Source organism: Rhamphochromis longiceps, linkage group LG19, assembly GCF_057381845.1.
Source record: "Rhamphochromis longiceps isolate RC_006_pf linkage group LG19, R_longiceps_female_GT1.1, whole genome shotgun sequence".
In the NCBI taxonomy this organism is placed as follows: domain Eukaryota; kingdom Metazoa; phylum Chordata; class Actinopteri; order Cichliformes; family Cichlidae; genus Rhamphochromis; species Rhamphochromis longiceps.
Genome location: NC_140575.1, coordinates 30,806,168 through 30,820,863, shown reverse-complemented (window position 1 = coordinate 30,820,863; position 14,696 = coordinate 30,806,168). Strand labels below are relative to the sequence as shown.

Here is a 14,696-nt window from a genome sequence, read left to right as displayed (position 1 = left end):
TGGCAGCATCACAACAGGTGCTGCATTCCACCTCCTTAAGGTGTCACAGCTTCAGGTTGCAGAAACTACTTTCAAGCTGGCCTAAGAAATAACAAACTGGCTTTCAAAGAGGTTTCATCGTGACAGAGACCAATAATTGATCGCCCAAAACAATAGACATGAGCATGAAGTAATGACGAAAGAAAATGAGCTTAAGTTGGGAGCTGTCAAGTCTTTATACAACTTTTAGGGCACAAACACCATTACAGACAGAAAACAAATCTTATCTGCCTTTCTACAAATCAAGATATTTACCATGTCGTGAGCAATGGCAGAACAAAAAGAGCACAACCTCTCCCAAGGCAGCTCACTCTCTGGACAGTATTTACTAATAAGGAAATAATACTGAATTTTTTACATATTCACTTTGTTTTCTTTTTTCTTTTTCAGCATATTTTAAAGAGGCTTTTAAGCACAGTAAAAATCAGATACTTTAAATACACAAACATTATGCAGATGTATGTAATGGGTAACAGGTACTGATTTATAAGTACCTGGACATGAATAACTTGAGCTCATTATAAAATATCATATAGTTCAAACTAAATAGGCAGTATATTCACTTTCTCCTGACAACACTTTCCTTAAAGCTAAAACACAGTTTTCAATCAATTTCAAAGAAAAGCAGATATGAAATGCAAAAGTGAGGTCAGAGGTCAAATGTGACATGATACTGTAATGTGATATTTATAACCTCCATATACCAGTATAATTTCATAAATGTTGTCCATCCAAGCAAAGGCAGCAGAATTTTAACCACAGTTGTAAAGATAAGATATTTTATTAAAGTTTGACCTTATTTGAAGAAGCGCTCAGTGCTCCAAAGTACTGTGATATTTACAATCCCCTCCATACATGCCCCTGTATCAATACAAACAATGGAATAGCTCTATATAGCATTAGTATCATTTTGACCTTCAAATCAAGCTACTGACGTTGGCGAATAGGTCAAAGGTCAGCTGTTATATCTTTATACTGCATTTTCTATATGTTGACGATACACGCCACACTTGTAAAAATCATAGTTGAGTTTGAAAGATTTTTGTCAATTTTCTAAAAATAAATTATTGAGTTGACCTTGAAGGCCTGAGTGGATTTAAGCCAAATTTTAATGGAAAGTTTAAATAATAATTCACTGAAAACTGAACAAACTGACACGTACGCAGGCAAACGCTACCATAAACATAAACATAAATAATTACTGTGATCCTTACTCAAGCACACAATTTAACTATAAATACCAAAAGTAACTGATTTTTGCATTGGCATATCATATATCATTATATGATCCAATTATTATAGATAGGATGATGTATATGTGTAATTATCATTTTCATTAAAATAGCTAAATTGCTAAACTTATACCAGTGAGCAGCAATTCTGGCTGTAAATGTAGCAAAGTAGAAGTCAGAATATATATTTCTGAAACCTAGTGGAGCAGAAGTATTGTGCTTTAATAAATGTTATGTTCAAACAACACCAGACTGTTATAGTTAAAAATGAATGAAAGACACGTGCAGAACTTTCTGATACATCCACAGCAGATGCTTCATAACAAAGAAAAAAAACTATAAAAGTGAAAACATTTATTATCGTCCCAACTGATCTACAGCGTTGAGCAGATGAGGTGAATGCAGGAAGTGTAGATTACAAAAGGAAAACTAGAGCAGGTGCTTTTGTACAAAGTGGGTGTGGTTTGGGGAAGATGTGGGTGTACGACACAGCGTAGGCGTGCTGCGTCACAGACACCACGCGCCTGCGTTGTGGCTTCGCTCAGAGGTGTAATGCCTGATTAGGGGATTACAGGAAAGTGCTTCTTTGCAGTTCTGTGAGAAACAATTATTAACATGTTGGTGTCTCTAATCCTGGATAAACACAGCTTTTCAAGAACAACAGCGAGTCTTTCTTCCCCTCTTTTTTTTTAAAAAAAATCCATGTTTAAACCCTGTAGTCACTTGAACTCCAAAGCCTAACTAATACCAGCAGAGGAGACAGGCCAGTCTTGTGGAACATTGTCATTACAGAGGTTGTGCTCTTGGTGGAAGACATGGCTGGCCAGCAGGCCTTCACATAAACAGGGAAATCCAAATTTAGCTTGGGGAGAGAAAAGCATTGTGCTGAGCACAGCTTGTTGAAAGGGAATTAGACTGAAACATGTTCACAGCCTGTAATCTTTTATTTGTTTGTACACTTGTCTCATGTAATCTGCTTTCTAGTAATGCAGAGATGATTTCCTAAGTCATGCTGGGGAACCAGTGGATAATAGTTACAGGTGGGCTGTTATCACAAAGCACCGGAGGTTCGTGCAAATGTCAAGTTATCCACTTGCGATTGATGGACTCATAGGTCGCTACGAGTTTAAGAAGGAATTGTAACGAAACAGAAAACAGCAAGATTTTTCATAAAGTCGATGAGCCAATGCATAAAAAGCTAATAATTTTATAGATTTATGGGAATGCATTCAATATTATAAATGCTATTTAGTGCCAGTTGTGCCTGATAACAGTCAAGCAGGAAGCAATCAACCCACTGCTGATGCCTGAGCCACCAATCTACACACTTACAGACCTTACCACACACACAGACACACTTTATCATTTCAGTGTAGCCTGTGGCTCTAAAATACAGCACATCAAAACAACCTGTAAGTTTCATTTCTGATGCCCTTGAAACCTGCTGACTGGCCATACTGTCCACTACCTGACACTTTGAAGCGTGCCTCATCTCAGTCGTCTCCTCTGCCGCGTTTCTGTGAGGTCCTGAGAAGAAACGATGGACAACATGTCACGGCCTCGTTTTTCCTGCTATGTCAGTGTAACAAAACCCTCATGCACCAAATTTGAAAATTCAATCAGTGGAGAAATTGGTATTCCTCAAACAAACAAAAAATACATATCTATACTGCACAGACTGGATTTTTTAAAAAGTGTGTAAGCATATCAGTTTGCTTTTTTGTCTCTCTTTTTTACCTCGGGTTTAAGTCAGTTTCCACAGAGAAAGGGGGCAGGGCAAAAGCAGTCCTAAAGGTGCTGGTGCTTGTATGTGATGTGGGGATGTGTTGTGCCCATCTGGCAGGACAGGGTTTAGCCCTAATCCCAGAGCCCCTCTGCAGGGGAGCCCCAGACTGTTGATCACTGCCCCCCTGCTGGTTCCTCCACACCCCTGACCTCAACACCACATAAACGCACAGACTGCTGGCAGAACAGAAGAACACAACACAACTGCACATAAACAGCAGAGCAGTGGTCAGCTTTACACTTCCATATTCCACTCCGGCAAATAGTGCCTTATGATATTCAAGTTGCAGGTCAGTACTGAGTTCGGTGACCACTAAGTACACACAGGCAAAAGTGTCCGCTGCACAAACAGAAACACAGAGGAAGACGAGAAAGAAATGTGACCCTAACAGAAAGGAAAACAGAGAAACATACCCACACACATGCAGAGGGCACGGAGAGACTTGTTTTTGTGAGGCAATATGGAATAACTAATTTATCAAACACACAACTATAGACAGAGTAAATATACACACACATAATTACAAAAACATAGACGGATAGGCAAACACACAAAGACACCCAGAAGCAGTCACCCAGCCATACACACCACACACCTAACTACTGATAATCCCCCAGACACAGGAACACGCACACACACACACTCACACACACATACATACAGAGCATCATTATGTTTATCACTGTGAACCAGCCCACCGACACCCATCATTCTAATTCCATTTGTCTGTTTAGATTCGTTTTGCTTTAATCCTCCCTTGTTTGTGCACATCTGCAAGCACTGCAATAGTACAGACCGAGAACGAGAGGAAGAGAGAGAGAGAGGTACAGAAAGAGACAGAAAGCAAAACAGAGAGAGAGAGAGAGAGAGCTCACAGGGAGCACTCTCCCTCATGACATCCTGGTCCCTGTAGCTCCAGCAGAAGGGGCAGACAGGCGTATCTCCTTGCCCAGGGAGAAGCTCCCTGTCCCAGCCACGGAGCCGTCGCCAGGCCCGGAGGCCCCTATAATCACTGCAAACAGTCAAACATCCAGTCACACAGGCTCTTACACCAACACAACATTACAGGCTTTTTACACAGTATTACACCACATCTTATTATCCCATTCAAGTCCCTCTATTAGCTCAATTGGATGGTGGGATTTTCATTTGTAAATTGGGGGATTTCAGATTAGCTTGTCTGTCAGCGATGAAATGCCCCCTGAGACTGTGAATTATGTGACCAATCACATATGAATCAATGCTTACACATGCTGCAGCTGCATGAATGGATGGTGTCAGCAAGAAGAATTAAAACAACTTTAACCTAGATTACGTGTTGGGTGTACAGTACACATATTTAATTAATGGTCACAGCTGCAATGCACAAATGCCACCGTTTCAATGTACACCCCACAATAAGCAGTGTAGGCTTTATGTGGCAAATAATATTCAGGTCTAATGGGGAATTATTAAAGAGATAAATATTAGCTTCCGTACACACCTAGCAGCAACATTATGCAGAACTGAAGCTGGTTGGTTGAAAGGAAACGAATGAATTACCCCTCTTCCTCCCCGGGCCTTCCATTCAGATACAGAGTGAGGGAAAGAGAGGCAAGAGAGAGGAAAAAAGGCACCCCGAGCTAGTCGAGAGACCCGGCAAATTATGAAAATGCCTCTCTGTGTCCTAAATGGAGGCCGAGCTCTTTAATGTGGCACAAAATTAGAACCTGGGGGAGGAAGTGTGGCCCGCTTGATTGGCGAAACCCCTCCTGGCCCACTACCCCTCTTCTTCTCAAAGCACACTGAGATATTATCCAGTGCCTAGTGGCGCTCTCTTGTACTGGGAAAAGTGAAGGACCCCAGAGAGAGCCCAGGGGCGTCCATAAAGGTGCCTAATTTGTCAGTTTACTCCTCAATTATTTAAATAGATCTAAGAAGGGAGCGGAGAATGAGGCTTTTTCCTGCCTCTTCTCAGTCAAAGCAGAGAGACCTTTCTCCACGGTAGCCATTTTCAATTACGCTCCGCACTGCTGTCTTTGATATACAGAAGTGCTGTAGTGGAGCGGGGCTGTATCAAATAAACAAATGTGTGTACACAAGATAACAACGGGAACTTGGGGATAATATTCAGCCTGCTCGAAAGAACTCAAAGTTATTTCACATTTACAAATTTGCAGATTAAAACAAACTTTGTGGACACGTGCACACACAGGAAGCACACAGACACACGCCGAACGTTTTTCATCTGCTAAAATGTCACGAGCGTATGATCGTACACACCGTACATTTACACTTTTATCCGTGAGGATTAAGGTACGGTTTGGATACAGGGGAGGGACCTATTGTTACTCATCCCTCTGCTCTCCTGTCCATCTACACCATCAACCTACAACCTCATCTCCCGCTATCCTATCAACCACGCACACCCAGCTGGAGTACCAACTCCAACAGCCTGGCAATGCCACCTCCCCGCCAGAGAGACCACTGGAGGTATATGGAGCCTGGGGGCAGAGATTACCAAGCGGTTGAAAATTGATCCTGGAAATAGAGATGTTGTATTCCCCAACCCTCTGACCTCTAATCCCTCGGATATCTTCCTCTATTGTTTGGTTTGATTTACTATTGGGAGGAGGCTGTGTGGGCTAAAGAGGACCAGGATGCTGTGAAGCTGCAGGGGGGTCCACACAGGGTCCTAATGTGACCTGATCACTCACAGGTTTTTGGTGCAGGCAGGTAACGGACCCTCTCTTTCTCTAACAGCTGTGCCACAAACCCCAAGTGAGATAAACTCATCTCTCAAACAGTAAATTTCAATAAGCACTATTTATACGTAGGCAGCATTGGCAGTGCAGGATCCAGCTGCAGTACAACGGTATAGGTGCAACCACACAAAGACATGAGCAGGAAGACAATGTCAGTTTTTTTTTTTAAACACAGTAAAGAAACTTGCAAATACAACATACAAACAGTAACACAATGCAGGGCACTACAAACACCTGTACAAATAAACTTGCACACATGCTGCACCTGACATGCAAACACTGGCCGCCACACACTGTGGAAACACAAATCAAGAGTGATGGCAAACGGAAACCTGAGAAAAGTCAATCATGATGTCAACACAGACTGATGTTAATGGGCCTAATTCTACGCAATACACATTCAGGAGAGCAGTTAATTTAGCTAAGATAACAGTAGTGCTACCTCTGAGAGAAGTTTAAGGTTACAGTGTGCCTGCTCACAGGAGTTGGTGTTTCAGACAAACCTGCAGGCAAATGTTGTTTTTTGAATACATTTGCATGAAGGAAGTGAAACTCTTGAGATTTAGAATGACTTTTGTGGTAGAGTCCAGTGCACACAGAGGCACTGCATGGGTCCAAACTCAGCACCTCCTTACACTTAGACAAAAGTGAGAACTGTTTATCTGCTTTAAGTCAGCTTTTTTACATTTTCTCATACATGTTTACTTGATACATACAGTACTGTCTTTTGGCATGGTGTGCAATGTGTCACAAAAAAAACTGAGGAAACTCGATGAATAGAGGACAGAAGAAGTGGCAGGCCTCAAAACCATCTACTGCCTAACTAAAGGCTCATCAGAAAAGGTCTCAGTGGCTGTTAAGAATTCCTTCTTGTGGAAGGGAAGCAGGGTGAAAAAAACTGAGGTATTCCAACTTAGACAAGAACAGGACTGGAAATCAGTAGTGGAGGGATGAATGCAAGCCTGGCCTCCCCAGAGCCTGCACCTCAATGTTACCAAAGGAGTGTTGGATCATTTTGACAGAAGAAAAGGCAGACAGCATCCAGAGAAATATTACTAAAGACAACTTAAAGAAAATACAAGAAAGCTTGCCTACGAGAGTTCAGGCTGTGTTGAAGAATAAAAGTGGTCATACCAAATATCGACTTTCAAGCTTGTTAGAAATGTACAAACTGTTTTTACCTCATATACTGTATCTCCATGTACGCTTGCATGTTTCACTAAACTGCTCAGGACTTGGACAGTACTGTACCTGAATAAGTCACTTTCATGACTAAATCATAGTATGAAATGAAACATACGAGTCTTAGGAGGAAAAAAAACATTTCTTTTTGCATGGGACAGCAATGTTAAGCTAACAAATATGTGCAGACTTTGGTAAAAGGCATTGGCAACCTTTACAAGGATGGGTGGCACCTGGTAAACATCCTTGACACAGGTTTCTCATGCTTAAGAAAGGGATCTGAAGGCAAAGTTTTTCAGAGTGTAAGATTTTGCAAAATCTGTGGCCAGCTCAGTATATCATGCCTCTCACACCCTCTATTCTCTTCCCAAACACTAACCAACACACCCCAGCCCTCCGCCTCCTTCCACTCCAAGCTCCCATCCAGCCAGAGAGAGGAGTGGAGATAGGCCCAGTTGCTAAAGCTGTCTTTTCAGCCCCTGCTCCCGCTCGGTCTATCTGAGATACACAGCAAGCGGAGGTGTCGCTTTTCCGCTGGCATTTCGGACAGTATCTACTTATAGACGAGAGAAAAGGAGAAAAGAAAAACAGAAGGGGTATTATCAGGGAGGGATGAGAGCAGCAAAGGCATTTTGTCTTTTTATTCCCCTCCTAAGCCCTGGGCTTTGCTCCCAATCCGATTGGTCGATACGGCCAGGGATGTAAATGAAATGCAAAGAGGAATAAGGCTGGCTTCCCATCTCCAGTGTGTGCCCCCCTAAGTCCCCCGCCCCTCTTTCTCTGTCTCACTCTGTCTTGCTCTCTGGCTGTTTATGGCGTTGTGTTTCTGTTTCCCCATTCACAGACTTGCTGCTGTCCCTGTTTCTGTCTCACCCTCCTCACTCTGCCTCTGCGTCCTCCCCCACTTCGCGCCTCTCCCTGGCTGGGCTCACAGCTCTTATCTCCTCAGACGCCCCACATTCCAGCGTTGCCGTGGCTCCCTGCCTGCATCCCTGGTCACGGCGATTCCATGGGTTCCCACAATCCTCGGCAGCTTGCTGATTTAGGGTGGGCAAGTGACTCTCAGAAACGGGAGAGAAGAGGAACAGAGGGGTTACGGAAAGACAGAGTGAGAGGGGGTGGGAGGCGGGGAGGGTGGGTGACAAGAGGGGGATGATAAAAGGAAAGTAAGGTAAAAATAAGAGGGGATGAGCCATGTGGCAGCAGATAACTGATGTAAACATTAAACTACACCAATACAGTCAAGTGAAGTTAAAAAACACGATTTAAACTCGCATTATTAATTTGCCTGCAATGTCAAAACAACAAATATGATAACATTTTTGATCAAAAATACTACATTTGAGAACAGAGCACAAAAATACGTAAAAAAATCTTTATTGAAATATTTTAATCTGTAGAAAGCAGAATGACAGTTTCCCCCTTGTTTTTATGTGAAACCAAACCATCTGCGCTACAGCAGGTCGAACCTCATCATCCAGCCAGCTGACAGCCGCTAACCAGGCCTGCGAACACAGAGGGCAGATTACATTCGGAGAAAACTGCACATGCACTCACTGTCCCTCGCTTTCCGCTGGTATCTCAAACAGCAGGCTTCTTCGGAAACGTTTTATAAAGCTTATGGCAAAATGCTGATTTGACCTCTGCACAACAAATTTCATGGCACGAGGTTCATTAACATCAACACTAACATTTTTAAAAACAGTGTGTAACTGATGCGTCAGATACAAGGGCGTACTTCAGGGGTGTTCTTCAAACAACCCCGGTCCAGTCAGACTAAGTTTGACGGCACCTCTTCCCGACATTCACAGACCTGAGATTCCATTTTTCTGTGAGTCGAGTATTGAAAATCTTGCGTATCTGCGTTTGTCCGTGAACTTTCCATGACTTTGTGTCTCTCTAATGATCAAAGCATTTTGCTTTTCAGTGTGCCGATCTGTTTATCGAATAGGTTTATGAGCAATTCTGGCAAGGAGAGGGGGCTGAGTGGAGATTTAAGCATGTTCTCACACACATGCAGACCCAAATCAACATAGATGCCCACATGGGCACACGCACGAACGCACCTCTAAAAGGGTCCCTGGCATTGTGACATTTCACATTTCATTTAAATCCAAGAGGGATTACCGCCCTCATGTTAGGAAGGAAGAGAGAGAGAGAGGGGGGGGGGGTAAAAAAGCACTCTTCGAATCCATTAGTTTTAAACATTTAAAGGACCATCTAAGATAGACTGATGGAAGGATAGAGGGGTAGGTGGGTGTGTAGGGCTGCCACTGATGTGGAGTGAGGCTGCGTGGCACAGCACAAGTCTGTCCTAGATTAAACAGCCGCTCTAATCCCCCATTTCTGCCCCCAAATTGGGTTTCCCTCAATCTCGGTCTTGCCATCCTAATGTGAGAAAAAGAAGTAGAGCAGAGGCTGAGGCAGAATAATCAGCACGTTAAAAGCTCTGAGAGCAGAATAGGAAAAAAAAAAAAAGGGGGGGGGGAGAACGAGATGTAACGATAAAGCAATTGAATGGGTGACTTTAAGAGAAGCGTGCAGAGCTTGATTGAGGTCAGGCAGGGCTTCCTAAAGTCATGCCCTGCCGCTGGTCAACTGTAAACATTCATCAAATGAGACGTAGCACAGTGTTAGCTCTGTTTGGTAACTTCAAACAAGAACTTATCCACCAGCATTTCCCTTCATTTCAAATTCTGACATACAAGTCCAATTTGGCACAGTACATTTAGCCAAACTTAACACCAGTGCACCAGTCTTGATCCACATAGAGCGTCACCTTAAAACCACACAAAGAGGCACATTGGCTCAGCCATAATTTCCATTGTTCCAGCTCCGTGGATCTTATGGGGTTTGCCTCCGGCTCTGTCGGAATCTGTCTCTCTCTTGGAGCAGGTGAGTAATGGCTGAGCGGATGGCGGGTGCCTGGGGATCAGTGGGATCCTTCTCTAAGTAAAGACTGAAGTGCTGGACACTGCAGGTCAGTAGGCTGTCTGCACTGTAACCCCTGTGACCGGAGCGGAGCAGCCTCTCGCAAGCCAGAGCCAGGTTCTTGTCCCAGTTTGGAGGATAGTCGGAGTGGGCCTCAACAATCTCCTTATATAGCTTCCCGGCAATTAAAAAAAACAGAGATAAACATAAAAACATTCATGCTTTTCCTGATGCATTTTAATCTGCCCTACTGTGGTAAAGTGTTTGCAGGTGGGGGTCAGACTCACAGTGTAAGACAGCTCAAAGAGGCGAGCTTTCCCCTCTCCCTGCATCCTTTCAGCCAGGTCAAACAGAAAGAAAGCCGTCTTCATCCTGAAACAAAGCACGCAGGCTCAGGGCTAAGTGCTGGATGGATGAGCCATGCAGATCTACACTCTCAGACGCACCACTCCAATGGAGTGATTTATGTAGATGCCGGCACCAAATACATTGTACGTGTAGATGTTTTACCACACAAGACTGGTTTATGGAGATGTTCTGGTGGGGCAATATGCATCGTGACACATCTTTTTATTTATGCTCGAAAGTATACATCCACTTCAAACAAGAAAACTAGCATCCGCTGTAAAGCATTCAGCATACCTGGCTTGCCACATCTCTTCATTAGCAACACGCTCCCAGGATGCAGGATGGAAACTGTTCATACATGGGGAGAAAAAAAATCATTTCTTTATCTAATACAACCTTCAGGCACCGCGCTGGCTTATTCACAGTTCCACTAACTATAAATGATTATTTATGTGAATATATTGTTCCACTTGGCTGTGCAGGTTTTGATACACTAAACATCAATGTTTGCTGCATAAACATTAAGTGACTGAGCAACAATACCAGCTAGCACATTAGACATGGAGTAAAACCACATCTGCCTTTTTTTCCCCACTTTGTTGACTGTAAACACTTGACCTCTTCTTCAAAAGAATATTTTAGCAGGGTTTCCGAGCTAATATTTGGCTTGTGGGCATCGGCAGACACGCTTGTCGTGAGGGTGCGGGAAATAATGTCACAGTATTCAGCCGTGGATATCTGAGTGAATGAAGGGCTCCTGGCAACAGCAACAAAATATGGAGCTTTGACTAATTCCACTTTTGACACAGTTATTGACAAAACGCAATAAGAAACTCATTATTTTTCATCTTCAGTCTCATTTCAGATGGCTAAGGGCCTAATGTCTTGCTCTGGTAAAATTCACAAAGAGCTGGATCACAGCATGGAGAACAGAGGACAAGCCCACTGAGGGACGTTCTGTGGAGTCTGTGGAGGGACGACTGAAGACCACAGAGAGAAAAGTGAGCACTGAGATTTTTTCTTTTCACTCCAAAGGATTTGTTTATTTTCTTGGCCAACAGCAGACCTTAAAAATTAAACCATGCTAATTTTTAACCATTTAAAAATCAGCGACGCTGAAATGTTATGAAAATTCGAATGAAGATCAAAGAGATCTAACTTTTCTAAAAACATTTAACAGGTTAGGTTGAATTTCAGAGCAATGAGGATAACATGACATCCCCAACACCAATCTAAATATAAATTATTTTAATAGTATAATCCAGGCTGAAATACGCATGAAGGTAAGAGTTAACTGTTAACCTGTTGTGTGGATCACTCCAGTTATAGATATTGCGTGTACGATGAGCCCACTCTTCAGGGTGAAACTGCTTCTGAACGGGCGCTAAGTAGTCACACACACCCAGGGGCCAGCGGGAATAACTGTGTTCCCAGCTCAGGTCTCCATCAGGAAGCCCGATGCAGGCAAACACATCCCTCCTGCAGAAAAACAGAGACAAACTCTTAAATAGAGGCGTGCCCTCAGTTTTTATCTCCGGGTAGCTGTTTATAATTACACACACAGTGACAACATGGAGACAGAAATTTCCTCACATCCCAGCACCTTCTAGGTTCCCATCAGCCCTGCGCTTCTCACAGACCCCGAGGGTTAATCCCGCAGGTCAGTGTTGCCCCCACAGAGATACATATATGTTGGCCTGGCAAACACTGCCCCCTGGTGGGCTTGGTATTAACAAGGCACTATCCAATTTCTGGATCTCAGTTCCTCCTGAAGGAGTGAATCATGGGAGCAGCAGCAAGTCCACCAGAGACCGTTTAACCAAATCAAGTAGATTAGCTGACTTTTGTAGTTCATCAGACTCCTTTTATGGCCTCAACAGTTCTGTGGGCTTATCTTGTGCTTGCACTGTGTCGACCATTCTGCTGATCTCTGCCTCATTAGATCACCCACTTGTTCATTGTTGCCCTCCCAATTCACTCACTCTCTCTCTCTCTTTCCATTTAACATCCTTTTATTCCCCCTCTGCTCTTTTCATGTGTCTGAGACACTCACTGCGTGTTGCGGGACAGAAATTGATCGAGACTGAAGGTGCCTTTCTCCTCGGGGTTGACCGGGTCCCACCAGCGGCCGGGAAAGTGGATCCCAGGGTGGTGCTGTGCCAGCTTGGCCACATACCAAGCATATGTCATCATCTAGTGAGAACAAAGAGCACCACCAATCCCAGAGAAATATTTATAACCAGTCGATTATCAGTTAAACAATCATCAGTGCAATTAGTTTAAAGGGATTTTTGTGTCATTATATCTTAAAGCAACTGATGAATCATAGTGATAACATATACAAACTAATAAGTATATAAGACAACACAACCAATTTATAAGGCCTCTACTTGCTGACTTAAGGGTCTAATTTATGATTTCAATGAATTTCTTTCAGTTACCACAAAGCTGATTTTTACATTTTGCCAAAATATGTAAAACATTATATTATCATGAGAAATCACACTTCATTCACATTTTGTCCTTTATTTTTTAAATCTCTTTTGAATATAGTGCGGTTTTAATGGACAAGAAAAATAAGACAAGGAATTTTATTTATGACGAAATTGTTTTGTCTTATATTATGAAGGAAAAATCTTTTCAATACAGGGAACAGGGAAAACCTCCTGACCTCCTGATCAACCAGGCGTACATCAGGCCGTACGCCCTGGCAGTAGTGCAGGTATCGCAGAGAATTTCCAGGCAGATCTCCTCTGGTCAGGATGATTGAGTCTTTGGAGAAGGAGGCCAGAAGCTCCCTGCCGAACCTCTCCACCACAGTGTTCCCACTCTGATCACACTCCCTAAGATCATCAGCACATATGCAAGCAATTACTCTACACTAGCATCAAAACAGAAGTTGCATTTTCTCCCATTTTAAAAATGGTTAAACACATCTTTACCCCTGCTCAGAAGTGTGTGTGAGATGTGTGCAGCAGTGTATATGTGAGTGTCTGTAGGTACGCTTTCAAGGTGCTCTGAGGGTAAGTTGTCAGTGCCCCCGCCCCTTCCCCTCACTCTAGCTGCCTATCTAATCGTGGGGAGACAAGTGTGATGGGTCTGACAGCACAGGCCATGCTCTCCCCTTGATCAAAGCCGCTCAGTGATGGCTGTCTGGCACTCCCCAGCGCTACGCTGGTGTAATCTGCCTTCTCGGACAGCTAACATCTCAGACTGAGCTCTGAGAGTAGAATCTATGTGCTAACCGTGCCTCTCTTTAGCCCCTACCATGGGGTGAGCAGAGAAAAACCTGACATGTGGAGTTCAGACCTGCAGTATGAAGCGCAGAGAAGCAAAAGAGAAACAAATCAGGTTGACTCAGGAAAAACTGTGCATGGGGATTTTAGAAGGAGCTAGAAGAGGGGAGTTTTTACATCATTTAAAGTTTACAAAGCAGAAGTATTTAACTTCATTCTTCATATGCATTTGGGTTCAGTGTAGTTACTGCAACATGAATAATGTAAAAACATTAAATTGACAGATACATGGATTGCAGAGTATCTGAAAAGAAACCGTAAGACTCGAGCAGTCGGACACAAAAACACTATTAGAGCCTGAAATCACTAATAGCCTGTAGAAGAAAAAAACAATGCAGCTACAATAATTATGTCCACTGTGATCAAAATCTTTGCTGTTAAGAATTAGTTTTCTAATTGTCTCCAAATTCAGACGTTACAAAGCCCTAACTCAGCCCTTTTACTGCAAATATACAACAGTGGAAATGGAACTGTAAGGATTTTGTAAGGAGTTAAAGTTCGGAGCGCTGGATTTTTAAATTAAACAATGAGAATACATTTAAAGTGCTGCCTCTGCGTTCCTTTGGTAGTGTCTTCATTCACATGCAGTGCAATTCTGAGGCCGGGGCCAAAATGAGTCTAACTGCAACAACACAACAAATCTTCAAATTTAAAGTCAGCATTTTAAACTCGTTGCTTGAAATCTACCATTTTAGACTTGTGCAATGAAAACCACTGTTGCACACCACAGTAATTCCTGACTGTGTATCGACAGCACTGCAGATTTTCATCACACCAAACAACAGCAAGCTTGTTACTGTTAGCGTGTGCAATAGTCACCTGTGATTGGTGTGCACCATATGTGCCAGCAGAGCTGCAGTGAAGACCCAGCCTGTGGTCTTCCACAACCCCCCATAGCCCAGCCTCCTCTCCAGCCCAGCTAGAGTCCAGCTCAAGCCGAGGCCTGCCAGCACACACACTGCAGCATCGCTCTGGAGCCAGAAACGCTCAACCTGCAGGAAGTGACCATGCAAGTGTATACCACACACACACACACACACACACACACAGAGGCAAATAAGTGTTTTCTGTAGTTTTTTTTGCTTTGCTTTGTTTTTTTCTGGGTTTGCTTTACCGTTGGACCAGGATCAGCATCAAC

The 14,696-nt window shown here is 43.2% G+C and overlaps 1 protein-coding gene across 3 annotated transcripts in view; it reads right to left on the bottom strand.

Annotated features, from left to right (window-relative positions):
• Positions 1-379: 379 nt before the first annotated feature.
• The window catches only part of tmem260 (transmembrane protein 260), a 31,993-nt gene continuing 17,676 nt past the window's right edge, over positions 380-14,696 (bottom strand). Inside the window, exons 10-17 of one of the 3 annotated variants that reach the window (XR_014908806.1) lie at positions 14,378-14,550; positions 12,934-13,105; positions 12,316-12,455; positions 11,565-11,741; positions 10,557-10,610; positions 10,202-10,286; positions 3,009-10,088; positions 382-2,798 (exon numbers count right to left, since the gene is read on the bottom strand). Coding sequence is in view for 2 of the 3 variants with exons in the window: in XM_085391666.1 (XP_085247792.1) it covers positions 9,828-10,088; positions 10,202-10,286; positions 10,557-10,610; positions 11,565-11,741; positions 12,316-12,455; positions 12,934-13,105; positions 14,378-14,550 (1,062 nt within the window). In the remaining variant the exon portion in view is untranslated. Of the gene's footprint in view, positions 10,089-10,201; positions 10,287-10,556; positions 10,611-11,564; positions 11,742-12,315; positions 12,456-12,933; positions 13,106-14,377; positions 14,551-14,696 lie in introns of all 3 variants that reach the window. The other 2 variants (XM_085391666.1, XM_085391665.1) reach the window with 2 other exon arrangements.